The 16,977-nt window shown below is 32.5% G+C and overlaps 1 protein-coding gene across 1 annotated transcript in view; it reads right to left on the minus strand.

Annotated features, from left to right (window-relative positions):
* Positions 1–4,561: 4,561 nt before the first annotated feature.
* The window catches only part of LOC128987840 (protein FAM151B), a 35,395-nt gene continuing 22,979 nt past the window's right edge, over positions 4,562–16,977 (minus strand). The window contains exons 2-7 of the mRNA XM_054408877.1: positions 13,326–13,445; positions 10,554–10,687; positions 9,728–9,832; positions 8,921–9,086; positions 7,825–8,060; positions 4,562–6,314 (exon numbers count right to left, since the gene is read on the minus strand). Coding sequence (XP_054264852.1) covers positions 6,159–6,314; positions 7,825–8,060; positions 8,921–9,086; positions 9,728–9,832; positions 10,554–10,687; positions 13,326–13,445 — 917 coding nt within the window. The 3' untranslated portion in view covers positions 4,562–6,158. The remainder of the gene's footprint in view (positions 6,315–7,824; positions 8,061–8,920; positions 9,087–9,727; positions 9,833–10,553; positions 10,688–13,325; positions 13,446–16,977) is intronic.

The following is a 16,977-nucleotide window of genomic DNA, read 5'->3' on the forward strand; positions in this document are numbered from 1 at the left end:
ACGGTTTTTTCATGAATACATCGTTTTAAACTTAGGTTGGGGAATATGTGCATTAGCTGGGTAGCTGAGTAGAATACTTCCCTTGTAATCATATTATAACCAGTTCAATCCTAGCCAACGTAGTTTTTTTGATGGCTAGAAGCCATTTGAAACTGGTTCAGCAAAGCAGAGACAAAGAGATACATTGTTCTTAAATAGGATTACAGTGGTAAAGGTTTTAAACGTTTAATAAAAGACGTTTAATATAAGGTCATTAATATCATAAGGTTGAAATCAATAAAAGATTTCAGAGTTTTAAAGTTCTTAGCGAATATTAAACTAATTATAAAGTGAAACTTATAAAATCATATTTTAAAAAACAAGACGAAACGCATAGGTCTACAACCGCATAATGATCTTACAACTGATAGAGATCTAGAGATAGTTGGCTGATTAACAAGAACAAACATCAAGCATCACCAAACGATCAATTGGTAATCAAGCTTCAAACGTGTTAAGGAAGCCCACATATCTCAAGTATTTGAATTATTACCATGTTAGTGCTATAATAATTTTACTAAGTAACAAATATAGTGTACTGATAATATTTGTAGTTTATCAGTAATCTTAATCTTTTCATTCATCATAAGACAACAAAAATTAGTACAAGGACAATTCGAAACTCTGTTTTAAAATTCGTGTTCTAATTTAGGTCGGCTGATGTTTTGTCTGAATTTCACCTTATAAATTAGAGTATTAAAACATGAACAAATCAAACCTAAATTAAATTATATATAAAAGCCATGTTTCTCTAGTGTTTCCTAGAACAGTGTTGTTGTGTATGTGTATAATTATTTACTTTAATACTTACAATTATTAAATAAATTCCCAAGAAGGATAAACACCGAAAACTCCACATTTATACACACCACAGTTACACATCGAAAACGACGCGTTGAACTAAGATATGCAATCATATCTTAAAATCTTGTTAAATGTGATTCATTTGTTGCAACAAAAAACGAAGCAAGATTCTGTGGCTGTTTGGCACGACTGTTAGCTCCTTCGCTTCCTGTCCAGAGTGCAGCACCAACTTGAATGGTAAGGTAGATTGCTAAACCTCAGAGAGTGGTCTTATTGATGTAACTTACTTCTTGTAAAACTTCAAAACTGACACTTGTTGCCATGATAAAGTTTACCGAATATTCTAATTTGGGGAGAAAAATAAATTTTAAATTTGTATAAACAATTTAGTATCCTGTAAATCTGTTATGTAGCCTATTTCTTGGACAGTTGTCATCAGTTATTGCAAGATAGTCAATCTTTGGTGGGTCCAATTTCTTGTGTAATTTGACCATCTCAAAAGACATGGAAGGTACATCTCTTCTACGAGTTATCTAACACAAGCTAGTTATCGTTTACACAGTTGGCATGTGCACTTTACTAAAATCACAGAAAAGGTACCTAATAAAGCTGCTACATGTCTGTGGCTATGCATAGTCAAAAACAATTTGGATTTTAAAGTAGACATCCTATGTATATGGACCACCTGATGTCAAACGTTTACTCAAATAAGCAAAGACAATATCCATAAACATTAATAGATATATTGAAATAAACGGTATCAGCAATCTGATATAAACTTTTCCCCATTAGCTTGTCAACAACATTTATCGTGGAAAATGAGAGTAACTACAACATTTAATAGAAATAAATCACAAAAATTTCATTATCTTTTGTACCGTAATTTTTACAGGAATGGGGAGGTTGCGCTATTTTGTTTGGAATTGAAAAGACCATAACAGACCAAATTTAAACAGAACGGGGTTTTAAAAAATCCATTTTTCCGTTTTTTTTTTTTTTAGGAAAGGTAACAATAACTTTTGAACAATAACTTTTACAGAAAGTGGAGGGGGGATTGCACTATGTTGTTAAGAATTATGAACATCACATAATTATTTTAATCAAAACCGGCTTCTTATCTAAAATACAATTTTATCTTATATTTCATGGGTTTTTAAAGAGAAAATAACATAAGTTACAATAACTTAGAGCCGTTATTTTTACAGGAATGGGAGTTCTACCATTTTGTTCAGAATTTATAAGGCTACAACGTACTAAGTTTTTTTTTCAAAATCGTTCGGGCTATTTTTGTGAAAATGATTTATCGTTATGTTATGGGGTTTTATGAAGAAATCTCAATAAAAAAAATCAAAATTTTTAAAAATACTGATATATCCACTCAAAAAACATTTTAAAATTTTTACGAAAACTGAAATAAACCTCTATATTAGTGAATTTCCCATATAGGGCATAAGCTATTATCGTCGTACTCATGGTAAGACCTGGACCCGGGACCGATTTAATTTTTCGTTTTGAGGTCCCGAATCAAATGATTAAATGATCCGATTTTGATGAAATTTGGTACAAACGATCGGACCATGGGAACGGGGGTTTATGGGATGTTTTATGTGGTAAAATGGGTATTTCCCAATTTTTTTACCTTAAAAACAAAAAATTTTCAATTTCTTTTTAACCGTTTTGTAGAGCTTAAAAAAGAAATAATTTAGTATATTGAAGCGCTGTTGTATGCCTAACGGTCATGGAGAGAATTCAAAAGTAATGTATTTTTAAATTCCCAAAGCTATTCTTATGGAGAAAATTTTAACTGTTGTTGTTTACTTGTTTATGGATATATGTTGATAAAATTTTGAAAATTTATTTATTTCATCTTATATTATTGACGTATGGTCAAAAAACACTTTTTACCTTCCCCGTAGCAGCAAACCTAAGCACTCATTAAATCTAACGTCATTTAAATTGGGAATAAATATGTCTTATTTATGGAAATATTTTAGTAAAAATGTAATCAGACAAGTTGAAATTCGCTTAGTCTGCAGGTTTGCTGCGGCGGGGGTATTTGATATTTTTATAAGTTAATTAGTCTAATCTTAACTAAATAATAGTAATAATGAGGGACAGATGTTTTAACTAGACATTGAAAGTTATTAAAACTCCTGTTGAATCAAAAGATTTCCTTTAGGCCTAAAATAAAATTCAATAAATTGTAAATCAATCAATAATTTGGAAACAATCATTAAGTAAGATTTTGATTTTGATTGAATTTTATTTCCTTTGGTTGACTTTTAAATCGAGGTATGTCTAGTCCAAAATGTATGCTGAAGGAGTCTTAGTTTAATAATGAAATGGAAAGTTCTCACCAATCTTCTATAAGTAATTTGTCTTCGGGGTTATGTTATTCTTCTTTCTTCAATTTGGTGTTCAATATTATAAGTAACACTATTTTATAATTTAATTAAAATTTCACAATTGTATTAATGATTAGGTTAGTTGATCTGTTCTTCTTGGAAACATTTTTCACACTGTTCATTATTGTCAATCATCTCTTCATCATTTTATGGGGTTCACATACTTAAAAACATGAGTTGAATTTTATTTATATTCTTGACAATCTATAATGTATCTAAAGTTATGGATGGTATGTTAAATGTATAACTTTTAATAGATGATAAATTTTAAGACGATGAATAAATTTTTATTATAAACTGCATATATGTTGAGACATTTTTTTACTAATATGAACAAAGGTTATTTGGGGAAATCTAGGCAAATACATTTTTGCTTTGTTGATTAGATTAAGATGAATAAATATTAAAATGCAGACAAGGTTCAGTTTTTGGAATTTTAATTAATTACTACTGTACTGTACTGTACAAACAATGATTTTTGAGTCATTACAAAACGATACTTTTTCCATATAATAAGTACTATTTACTTACCATGATTGATAGACTGTTGGTTGAATCATTTATTAAAATTAAATTAATCACATCTTTGAACTTGGGTTGCTTTTCATTGATACTGTAGTATCATTCTTTATATGGTTCTCTAAGTCCTTATTCTCATGAGCGCTGAAGGGACCAATTGTAATAAATAATATTTCAAACGTTTTTTAAATATAGTTCTAACTTCTATTCAGCCCAAAAATATGATTTAAATAACTGTACATTCAAATCGTTTGCAAGGGAATATTTCGTCCTTACCCTGGAACAAGATTTATTACTCTCTTGTGAAGATATTTCGTCATAAAGCACCTTTCAATTCTAGGTTTTTTGTTTAATATTACAAACAATATATTAATTGATATTAATCCATGATACTTGACCATTCAAAAGACCGGCATACTGGTGTTATGAGTAACAACCATAAAAATGAGTACATGCTGGCTGGTATACTATGTCTTTGTTTTCTTGTCCTTTTTCACATCACCTGATTAACAAGAGGAATATCTGTAGTATGACGTACAGCATTAGTACATAAACAAACAGCAATCAATAACAGTTCTTATGTCATGTACAGTCATTCAATTTTTATTTCAAAAGTTGTATTCTTAAGTAAAGAATATAATTCTGTAAATAACCAAGAAACTACTGTAGCAAGAAACTACTGTAGCAAGAAACTACTGTAGGTAGCAAGAAACTACTGTAGCAAGAAACTACTTCCAGTTATTGCCAATATTGCTGGAAATGAAGAAGAATAAGGGTAAAATGGAAAATAAAACTCTTGATAATCAAAATTTCTTGATGATGTTTTGTACAAAATTCAAATTAAACCTATTTTTAGCGAATAAACACGTAAAATGCAAATTTACAAATTGCTCAAAACTTAAAACTAAAAATACATATATACTAAAATACATATCCTAGAGAGGTTGGAAAGTGTGTAAAATGCTAACCTAAAAACTATAAATTTATCTTTGTCAGAAAACTTTTGATTTAATTTATGTAGCATTAAACATTGACTAACATAGTACAATTATGTGCTTTGAATTCAATATTTACTTTAATTGCAACAAATTGAATGAAATAGTATATATGACTAGGTGGCACCCATTTAACATGCATAGCAAAATACTTAATTAGTTGATGAATATGAAATATATGTATGATACATAATATTCTTATGTAAAGTCAGTACCTATATAATCTGATGTAAGTAGGATCAAAAATTCATTTCATTTTTGTTGTTTTTGCCTCCTGATTACAATAATAATAAGTAATAAAAATTCATTGTTGTAGGAGAGCCTTTTTTTTAAAAATAATATTCAATTTATAAAAAACCTTCAGAATCACAAATTAATAAGTCTTAAAACAATAAAACATTATAACATGGGCAAAATATATTACATTTAAACCTAATGTATGAGGAAATATTATGTTTACACAAAATAAGATAGTTTATTACAGTGTAGTATTTTATTTACTTTAGTAAATTAACTACATGTAAAAGGATGCCTGGTAAATATTTTGCCTTCATGTTCTTGCTTTTTATTTAATTACAAATTTATCCTATGTATCCTACATGAATCTACATGGATCTACATGAACCACGAGTGATTTTTAGTGCACATGTATAGAATACAACTATCTCCACACTAGTATTTGTTCTCAGATCATTAAATAACTTATACATGGACAAGTTTGGTTCCAGTTTTACCCTTGGGGCATTAAAAGGCAGCATAAATCAGATAATCAGTATGTAAGCTTTTTCATCTAATTTTAACCTTAAGACCGTCCAAACAGCAAGCCTTTATCAGTAACACATATTCAGGTGCATAAGGTCCTAATGTTTAGAGACATTAAAGTCTAAGGTGAACAGATGAGCCAAAAAGGGATGAGAAGGGTGAGATGGCAGATGGTGTAGGAAGAGAAACTGGAGATAGGGAAAAATGGATAGTTCTGTTCCCTCTCCAACCAAAGAATGACCAGGATCATTATTATACAAAGAGGATGTGTATAATTAAAATAAATTCTGAAATAATATTACAATACATACTATAAACAGTGTAATAGTGTAATTTCCTACCAAAAAGAAAGCGTTTTTCTCTTAAACATTTTGTGGGCTCCAAGCTCCAATTGATTTTCTTTTGTGTATCAATTACTCGGCACTAATCATGTACACTAACACACACAATGTTAGAAGCAAATAGTGTCAAATGTGTTTATCTTTGTACCTGAATCTTTAATAAACAGACAAAAGTGGAGCCCAGAAAATGCACCAGTCAACTTTTCCACACCTTTAAAAGCATATCATTTAACAACAATGTATTCTCTTAACATTAACATGTCAATATACAGTTTGTACAAGATCTTAATGCATTAGTGCGTTGAGGGTAAAATAGTACACACAAGTCCTATGAGAACCAACAACATGTTTGCAATTCCAACAGTGTTTGTTGTTGCAGCTCCTTTAGATTCAGACTCATCTGGTTTGTTGAGCTTTTCCAGCATTTCCTTAGGCATGTCAATGTAAACCTGAAAACAATTTCAAGTTGTAAATAAGGTCTATGTTGATGAATGTGAAACTGGAAATATGAAATCCATACAATTGCAGAAGGAGTGTATACACAACTACTTGCAGAAAAGAGTTCCAGGGAGTTGATCGCACTAACAGGTTTACAATATGTTCACCTCCTAGAAAAATGTATCCTCAGAACGTAGTAGAATAGCAATATCAACACCAGTGTTGGCATAACTGATTTAAAACTGATTAATCAGTGATGATATTGTAACTGCCATTCTACTACTTTCTCTCGAAAAATCCCCAAAAGAGAAGCGGGGACTTGTGGTGAACTTTTTGTGTGTTATGAACTGCCTGGAGTGTTGGGTACTTTCCGATGAGTTATTTGTACATGCCTTGTTCCTTAATGTTTTCCTAATCTAATTCCTCCAAAGTATACTATGGTGATTTAGAACATTTGCGGTTTGATAGTCCCAAAGTAGACATCACATCTATGGACAAGCTGTAGCCAGTGTTATTCACATAAAACCAAGTTGAGTCAGCAAGTCAGAGTGTTCCACTTCAAAATACTCTTTTCTCTCATAACCTTTGATACTACGACGATAGTTAGCTGTGACTTTAAAGAAATGGAATTTAATATAATTTGCACTTTCAGTTAGGCTCGGTTGACGGTTAAAAAGTCTCAACAGAAATTAGCAGCATCAGCTCACTTTGTCAGTGGTTTAAGCCACTGAATAGTTGAATTGGTTAATCAGTTAATTTTTATTCAAACACTGTAACATGGGAATGTTATATCTACTATGATCAAAAGCCAAGGCTTAATCCATGGTGGAGTCTAACCGACCAACAACAAAAACGGTGGGGAAAATAAAAAAAATTATCAAGCAATTCCAGTACTTTGGCTGTGTATGTGATAAGCGGAAACTATTGGTCTCATTGTTATCAGCCACGTGGTTTGCATGTGATTTGCTATGGATCCGAGAGATAATTGAGACCCTCTCCTCCTACCTTGAGGTGTATTGTTCTCTTTCTTGTGACTCCAACAAACATAAACTGTGTTGATCCCTGGGCCCATTTTTACGTCGGTCCTGTTGGCCACTCACACCATTTTAGGGGCAATCATGGTTTGGACAGTACAACGTAGCGAGGTGTGTGTGTATTTTTGAAACAACAAGTCATTGGTTGTGACCCCAAGGAGATGTTTGCTGGTGGCTTCCTATTCCGTGCAATGACATGGTTCATCTAGTGTAAGCAAACTTTTCAACCAACGATTGTATTGTGTTTGCAATATGAACAGTTTAGCTGCAAAGAATACAAAGTCCCGGACAAAATCTCCTATGGGTCACAGCCACTTTCTCGTTTTAGAAATACACACACACTGCATAACCTCGAGTCTGGTCTATGTATAGGGATTCCTACTCAAATGGTATGAGTGGCCAATGGCCGAAGTACTATGTGAGCGAAACTTCTTATATATTTCGCCCTAAACTGTATTTGACAATAAGAAATGATTTTGTTACCAACCTTCTCCCTCCCAACACCTTCAATAAGTTTCCTCAGGTTCCCATAGTCGACCCACTCATTCTTCCCTGACCATAATGTGAGCGTAGTTCCTTCCACAGAAGTCTTGATCAGTTTGGTCAGAACATCGACGGAGTTGGAGGCGATGCCGGAGTGAACAGGAAACGTGACTCCGTGAACAACATTTGCTTCGGACAACACTGTAGTCATCTCATCGACGTGTTTCTTTTCATACCTTACTGGAACCATGTAAATATCATGAGGGATAACATTCTATGATGAGTTTATCTGACAATAAAGAAGTTAATATTTTAGGGTGGTATTTCATATGTGATTGGGCAGTGGAAATAAACATAGTAAAAACATTTTTAGCAGTGTGATTTTCAAAAGCATCTAAGACAAATGAAAGTATTACATTGAATCAGGTTTCAATGAAAATTAAATTGCATTACTTGACTTTATAATTCCACAGAAAATGATCCACCAGTAAGCAATATATTATAGTCTTGAAGGCTAGTCTCTACTAGTCATTTTTGCAAAATTACAAGCTATTGAGTTGAAAATCACCAAAACTATAAATGTCTTAGGCGAGCGACATTGTTGCCGCATCTTCCTGAAAGTTAAAATTCTTCCATATCACAGAAGTTAGATTAGATAAAAGTTAAGATCAATAAACATATATTTTCTGATGTACAGTCCTGGTGATTTAATGTCTTTTCATAAAGGGGGTCTCAAATATAGTAACAGTTCTTTTTTTAATTTATTTAAATATTTTCACATTACACATGGACTTAAAGCTTATGGTTGGTCTTTAATCATCGAGTGTCGGCATTATCAGGTAGCTAGAATCTGAAATACATTTGTAGTTTTCAGGTTAGGGATGCCTCCATTGGAAAGGTCCCACACTCTATTCAATCATTCAATCATACTTAACGCTTTTTACCATGCGGTTAGCATTCTGGGTTATAGTTGTATGTTTTCTGTGCAATAAGCCACTAAAATAACGTCTAGTAAAGCATTGTCTTTTGCCATGGGATGGTCATTAAACCATAAACATAAGTTTTTCCTCTTACACTAACTTATCTTCTACACAACCTACGGTGCCTTGCAGACGTTGTGTCCACTGCCCAGCCAGGACTGATGTAGGCAATAGGAAACTTGTCAACACATGTCTCCAGGAAATACTTGGCATCAACAACATTGCGAGACTCCGGCACCCCGGGACCTCTCAGGATATCTGCATTGATCCATACTGGGAAGTCGACCTGGAAGGGGATGAGGTTGGAAGTCAGAAGTCAGAGTCAGTAACTTAATGTATTGTTTTACAAAGTAAAGAACATACAAATTTATTAACTTTTACTGTTAATTTTTGAAACTGCTTCATACGATAAACTTAATGTTCTGTGGGGTCAGCTAAATATACAGTGAAGTACTATTACAGTATGAAGCATTTCCATTTGGATAATCGAGTGGTATAAACTGGTCTTGAGCGAACAATGTCTGGATTCTCAGCTAAGATGCTACCAGTTACGGAGCTTGTTATTGAGATGGTAAACTCAACTCAGTAATTTGCAATATTTACAGCTTAATCTTAATCAACCAAAATTAGGCATATTTTAACCCACATAGGATGGGTTTGTGAGATTTTTGTTGTTTTATTAATGACTGACACCATTTGATTCCAAGCCCAATGAATAAAAGCCTTTTTAGAATTGTTTTCTATGATGTGTTAAATATGAGATAGTTCAGTAGAAAAAGATATCATGTAAAATTTTAACTAACTTAACATGTCCAAATGTAAGACTTTATGTGGGACGGCACACTTTACGTAACGCTTCATGTAAGAATGGTTCTTATAGTCATCAAAACTAGGATACTACTAAAACTAAATTTATCTTTTAATTACCTCAGCTTTGGCTAAGAATTCTTCTAAAACATTTTCCGATGCTTTGAAGATTGCAGTACTTTTGAAATCCAGCTTGATGCCTTTTCCAGCTCTCTTCTCCAGCACCTAAAACCAAGGATGGTTCACATTATCATTGGGAAAAGGTTTGAGCTCTTTCATCGATATTTTATAGTTAATAAAGCATTTTATATGTTTTAATAAGTAGATTTTAAGATGGATCATCAGTTTTAGCGAACTTCCCATATAGGGAATAAGCTATTACCGTAGTACTCGTGGTAAAAATTGGGTTTTCCCATTTTTGACTGTAAAAACATAAAATTTCACAATTTCTTTCTAGATCATTTTGAGAGCTTAGAAAAAATTTTGTCTAGCCTATATTGAAGCATTGTTGTATGCCTAACGGTTACGGAGATAATTTTAAAAACTTTAAATTTACAATTTCCATGTTATTCTTATGGTGAATAACTAAACTGTTGTAGTTTGCTTGTTTATCTTGTGCACATATGCGCACATATATTGTGCACATGTGATAATATTCTTGATTAATATTTTAATCAAATTTGGCAATTTTGTTTATTTCATACTAAGCTATCAACATTTCAATAAAAAACACACCTCAATACCTTCCCTGTAGCAGCAAACCAAGGTACTCATTAAAATTAATGTTTTTTTTTCATAGGAAATAAATCTGACAATTAGGGTATATTTTAATAGAAATCCAGCCTTGTACATGGAAATTCGCTTAGTCTGCAGGTTTGCTGCGGAGGGGGTATTTAACTATCTCCACACACACAAAATTAGACAAATCAAGAATTGTTTTTCCTACCCTATGCAGAAACTGCTCCAGTGAAATGTCACTAGTTGTAGAAGGAGGGTGTCCCATCACAGGTATAGGCTCTCCTCCTGTATCGCTCTCTAGATGTCCTGATATGATGTCTGCCTCTATCATCATCACATCACCTACAACATTACAACATTAGAACCGCTTTACATTACATCATTTCTCATTGAAGCTTGGTAGCTGATTGGTTGTGTGTTGTTTAAATACTATTCAGGAGGTTCTGGTTTAATCCTTGTAAAGGCATTAGCTTGGTTTATGAATCAAAACTGCACTTGGCTGTCTTTTACTATTGCCCATTTGGCTAAAGCTTAAATAACCAGCTAATCTTAGTGAGAAACAACTTATATCAACACTTTCATTCCATTCATTGAACACTCAGGCTTAATCATCTCAAAACACAGGTTAAAAATTCAATTTTATTCTTCTTTAAATTGGATAGGTGACTTTCATAAAAACTGGTTTTGAAATGTGAAAGAAAAAAATATACTAATATAATTAATAAATTGTTAGCAGATAAATGGGCACTGAATTTTAGGGTAAATTACTAGTTTATAATAATCATCTCTTTATTATAACTTTTAGAACCATTTCTTGGACTACCTTTCCTATTTATTTTACATATAAGATGTATATAATAAAAAAATATGTTATTGGTCAAACAAGAATCAATATTGGATGCATTCTTATCCAAAACGATTAAAGCCAGAGAGAAAAAACTATAGTAAATTATGAAGCTATTGTAAAGCTTTTTCACCCAACGCCCAATGACACACAAAAATGCTTGGTTATGAATAGGGGATCATTTATCTTCTGACATCTTTAAAAATTGCATTCCATCGATTTCGTCGCCTTCGCTTGGTCACTACCCTCGACTTTCTTAAAACTCAGCAGACTGATAAACCAATATTTTTTTTTAGGGTCACAAACGTTAAAATGTAATTTGCCAACATATGCAAAACATATTGTACATCCAAGACAAATTTATTAAATTGTATAATTTGAGTAGACTAATTACCTATATCACATATATAAATGTAATGTCTGTAAATGTAATGTCTGTGATGTCTGTAATTAAATGTGGTATCCAAGCAAATTTGTTGAAACTCATAAATTGGCAATAAAACGTTAAAAAACAAACAGAAAAATAAATTTAAATTATTATTTTTAATATGTGAATATAATTATTTACAACGTTTTAACCATTTTATCCAATATTGTGTGGGCAGACGAAAAAAATATATTTGTCTTTTTTTTTCAAGACATCCCGGACTTAAACAAACCGATGGTCAATATTCAGTCGTTTATTTTCTATCAAATATTTGACCAACTGATTTGAGTTAAACTAGAAAATAAGCTTGGTAAAAGGGCAAAAATTGTCAATGTAAAAAAAAAATATTACGAAAATATTTAAAAAATATTAAAAAGTATACAATTTTACAACAAACAATTTTATTGCACAAAACTCTAATTTTATTTATATAGATGTATACATAAAAATTACCCACTGTGTCAAGATATAGTAATATTTTTTTCATGTTTTAATAGCTAAATTAATTAGTGTGGTTGATATTATGTTATATAAATCATTTCTTCCATATTATGAAAGCGGCCAATTTTCAAAAATATCTTTGAGTCCACAGTTAGAATTTGTTTCTGTACCTTATGAAATTATAGTTTGTTGCTAATAACAAAATATAGAAAATTAAAATTCCTTCCTTACAAGTAGTGAATTGCATGACGGCTAGAGATAATACACAGATATTTTCTGCAGATATGATGTATTATTACAGTGTTAACAGTTTGCGGGATAGGATAGGGTTGCATGAATAATTTCAGAATAATTTCCACTCCCCCTTTACGACTGTATTTCATTTACAGACCTTAATGTAGACAAAAGAAGTAACGATTTATTCAAATTAGATGTTGAAAGCTAATGGGAGCTAACCGAAAACTGTAATGAAATTTTAGTTTTTTAAGGAAAATCAATTTGTATGTGTTGTTTGGAATTTTATGTGGACACGATTTCAAGTTAAGCATCTATTAGCTCTATATATTTTTGATAATTGAAAATTATTGACTAAATTTTCACTGCTCGCGTTATAATGATTATTTAACACTCAAAATTAAAATTTCGATAAAATATTTAACGGGATTTCCCTGACGCCTTCAACAGCTTTGACCAGTAACAACTCTTAGCAGAGCGCCGGCTGCATCCGGTAGTAGAAGGCGCTACGAATTCTGTTGAAAAACAATGACAGAACAAATTCTATAAAATAGTCAATTGATAAAATCAAAATAAAACCTTTTAAATCAATCAAAGGTAGCATCGATTATCCATATACTTCATTCATATTATATTGATTTTTATACTAACTAAGATGCATAAACATGTTTTTGAAAAATGTGTATTTATGATTTACCTTCCAAAATATCCATCCTGGTATACCGTAATTTAAACACCCACTTTAATATTTAAACTTTGTGTATGACTGTATGCAAAATGGAAATATCCAATAAATGAAAAATGTTCTTTGCCTGAGAAACATATTATGTTTTACTCAATAGGTACACCTCAAGATTTGGGTTCTGAACCACTGGGACACTATTATCAAATGGCTTTAAATGTTTAGCGATTGGTGAGATTTTAACTCGTCCCTTCGGGACGAAAGTCCTGCGCTACAGTTACCTACTACAGTTACCTCAACCATTCATGAACCTTGTAATACTAATTGACTTGCAGTCCATGGTTATACTCACTGTTAAGGGCAGCTTCCAGATCCGCCCGAGAATTACATCTGTGGACCCATGTGACTTTGGTCAAGTCTTCCTCTACGTCTGAAAAGTACTTGCGGGTGTCCATGGGGGCGTTAGACAAGCCTGAAACACCGAAATTCAAATTAGACTCAACACTGATTAGTTTAAATACAATACAAAGAAAAATAGCTGGTGTTCACCAGTAAAAGGTTCAAAGGTTGGGTCTTTTTCAGAAGAGGGTCGTCACTAAATCGTGGAAAAGTAAAGGTTAGGTGATTTTTGAGTTTTTGTGATCGTGTCAGTTCATTAAATAAAAAAGTGTTAGTAAAACTATAAACTAACCTACCCTAACCTAAACTGTGGTTATTCCACAGTTTATAAAGTGTCACCCCTATTCTGAAAAAGGCCCCAAAAGTGACTAATAGGTAAATAATTTATTTGACTCTTAATTTTTAACTCCTTTAAACATAAGCAAAGTATTTGGTTGGTTCTACTATTTCTAGAAACTTATTTTTATTCCCAATACATAAATGGATAAAACCTTACTAAACGATTTTTATAGCCCTTAAATCAATTGTCAAACAATGAGAAGGAAGAAATGTCTAAGCCAATTATAATTTATAAACATATTTTAGCTTCTAATTATTTTAGCTCAAAATGTTCAGCGTCTAGAATCCCACTTTAAAATTATAAAGCAACAAGACAATGACTTTGACTGATTCTAATGCACACGTTCTGTTTCATAACACTAGGAAAATTTCAAACAACATTTGGTTTTAACACAGTTTTATTGAGCTGATAAAACATAATAAACAAATTGTTATTGCTGTGCATGTTCACGTATGTTTTTGTTGTCACTTTAGAATCAGGGTGTGAACATAAAGCACTCGTAAAATGTTTATGTTTGTGTTTAAAGTGGTTTCCATGAGTTACGAGATTTTAAAATCTCAAGGTAGTTTTCCTACGGTTCTTGTTCCTACTCGTGTGTATGATGAGAGAAGGATCGATTCCAAGTTCAGTTAATTACTCTTAAAAGAATAAATTAATTAATACGTTTGGTAGCGTTGGCTATAGGCTAGTGATTTCCAAATCAAACAAAAGTCGCCGTTTCGAAACTAAGCAAAGTCTTTTAGCGAATTTCCCTATAGGGAAAATCCATTGCCTTAGGTAACACGGCAAGACCTAAGCCTTGACCGATTTACTTGTCATTTTGATGTTCCCAGAGGTAAAAAACACTTGGTCACAGTTTATTCGTTAAAATTTTTATATTTGCATATAGTTGTGAACACGCAAACTTGAGTAACTTTGGTCCAATGTTTATGAGATTTTGTAAGAATTGTAATGCAGGATAAGTTCAAGAACCTGCGTTTAGTAATTATTTTTCTAAGACACATTTTATACATAACAAATACCCAATTTTTATTTCATCGAGTAGAGCTTAAAAACAAATTCTTTTGTTTATTTAAACGTTGTTGTAGGACTGAAGTTTGCTTAGAAAATGTAAAAAAAACTGCGCACTTACATTTCTAAGTTATTTTTACGTGGGAAGAGTAAGCTGTTGTAGGTTTAATATGCTTGTTTGGATACATTTTGATCAGATTTATGCTATACTATTAACACATTACCGAAAGTATTTTTCTTTCCCTATAGCAGCAAACCTAATTACTCGTTAGCTCTAGTGTTAAAATAGGGAATAAATGGGACAAATTGGAAGATGTTTTTAAATACAGTTATGTAAAAATCGCTTGGTTTGCAGGTTTGCTGGGGCGGGGGTATTTAAGGTTCGAAACTGGATCCACAAGCCCACAAACATTGGGGTGTTATAAATTATTCTGGGTAAATTAATCACATATTATAGTCAGTAACAAAGCTAATCAAATGACCAACTCGTTCTGCACCCCCAACGCATGCATTGACATTGAGTCTATAATACAACCACATTATTTCGTCACTGTCGTAGTTAAGATACGTGCGATTGGGTCCATGAACATTCAAGACAAAGACTCAATCCTTATGTATGACACCGTTTAAGTTCCTTCGGTATTATAAAATGTAGTCATAATAATTTTTTTTATTGCACAAATTATGTTTGCTGTCTTAGCCGCGTTTACACCGGAGTTTCAAACAAAAAGTTGCAAACTTTTATTGCAAACAGCAGTTTCAAATAAATGTTTGCAATTTTTATTTCATGATTTGTTTCCATGTTTCATGAAATTGTTTGAAATAATTTCGACCTTGATTATGACTCGCCTCGTTCTGGTTCCTCGGATCAGTCCTTCCGAGGATGTCAAGTGTCGAGGATGTTATTGTAGCCGCGGCGGCGTGTGTCGTGTTGTCAAAGCAACGTAGGCCGAGACGATGCTGGGTGAACATCGGCAATTGAATAAAAAATCAAATTAAAATTATTATTCATTTTTAAAGATTACAAGGACTTAATTATAACCCTTTTAATTCACATGAGACGTTATTGTTATTTTTAAATTAGACGACCTTGACATTTGAGGTTAGTGTTAATTCATTGACAGTCAAACAGCATTTTTCCGATTTTAACACTGAGTCGAGACACAGGGTCGCAGTGATCACGTGAGTGAGAGTGGATGATGTAGGATGTAGCGTAGGGGATGGCAGAGAAATGTTTCTGTTTTGTGTTTCAACGGCTCGTAGTGACCGCAACTAGTGTTGCAAACAAAGAGTTTGCAGCTCCCTTTGATCTTTACCGACTTCAAGTGGAAACAAAAATTTCTGTTGTAAACACTGAAAAACTGTTTGCAACAGCGAAATGTTTCGTCTAAAAATGTGCGTTTTTAGAGATGTTTGCAATTTCTGTTTGCAACTCGTGTTTCAAACTCCGGTGTAAACGCGGCTTTAAAAACGTAAATAAGCTTAGGGCCAAGAATATCGATAGCAAATATTCCATACTTAGCGTACGGTACAATGGAAATTTCTCCGGCGTTTCATTCATCATTGTTATTGACAAACGGTCAAATTAAAGTTTCCTCTAATAATTCAATTCTTTTACCTCCAACAACACAAAATCCATACATTTCAGTAACTTATTAAATGACAAATTTTATTCAAACTTAAATATCCCGCAGCGTAGTTTTACTAGGAAAATAAGAACTTGCTCCAAATACATTTATATCAGAGAATCAGTGTACAATAGTTATTAACATCAAAGGTCGTGAGGTGGTTGTTTCCCAGAATAATGATGCTTTGATGTCGATCAATGATAAAGAACACGAAATGCCAACGAAACCACTTAAAGAAGTCTACATCCTTCCGCAGGGAATTCGGCGTCTTGTAAATGACATTTACAGCGATATATTTAGACCTCAGGTCAAGATAACACTATAAATAAATTCAATTCTTCAAATTTAATGCTTGCTTGTAGACTGCTCATCGAGTTATAAATAAATGAAACTGGTTTTAATGTGTGTTTCATGTTTGGTAACGGTTGAAAGCGTTTACACGTTCACTTCCGCAACAATGAGGAATTTTCCATTCCACAAACCAACGACGCATATGTGGTATAAATTGACAAACTGACGACTTGAATCTGTGTCGCTGTATCTATGCTTCACTGGTTTATGTAATTGTCTTTCTGGAAGACACATTGGTTTGCGTGGATTCCGATATTTTCTCTTGTTAGATGGTA

Source organism: Macrosteles quadrilineatus, unplaced genomic scaffold (genome assembly GCF_028750875.1).
Source record: "Macrosteles quadrilineatus isolate MER2022 unplaced genomic scaffold, UCM_ALF_1.0 Scaffold_2__2_contigs__length_208266976, whole genome shotgun sequence".
In the NCBI taxonomy this organism is placed as follows: domain Eukaryota; kingdom Metazoa; phylum Arthropoda; class Insecta; order Hemiptera; family Cicadellidae; genus Macrosteles; species Macrosteles quadrilineatus.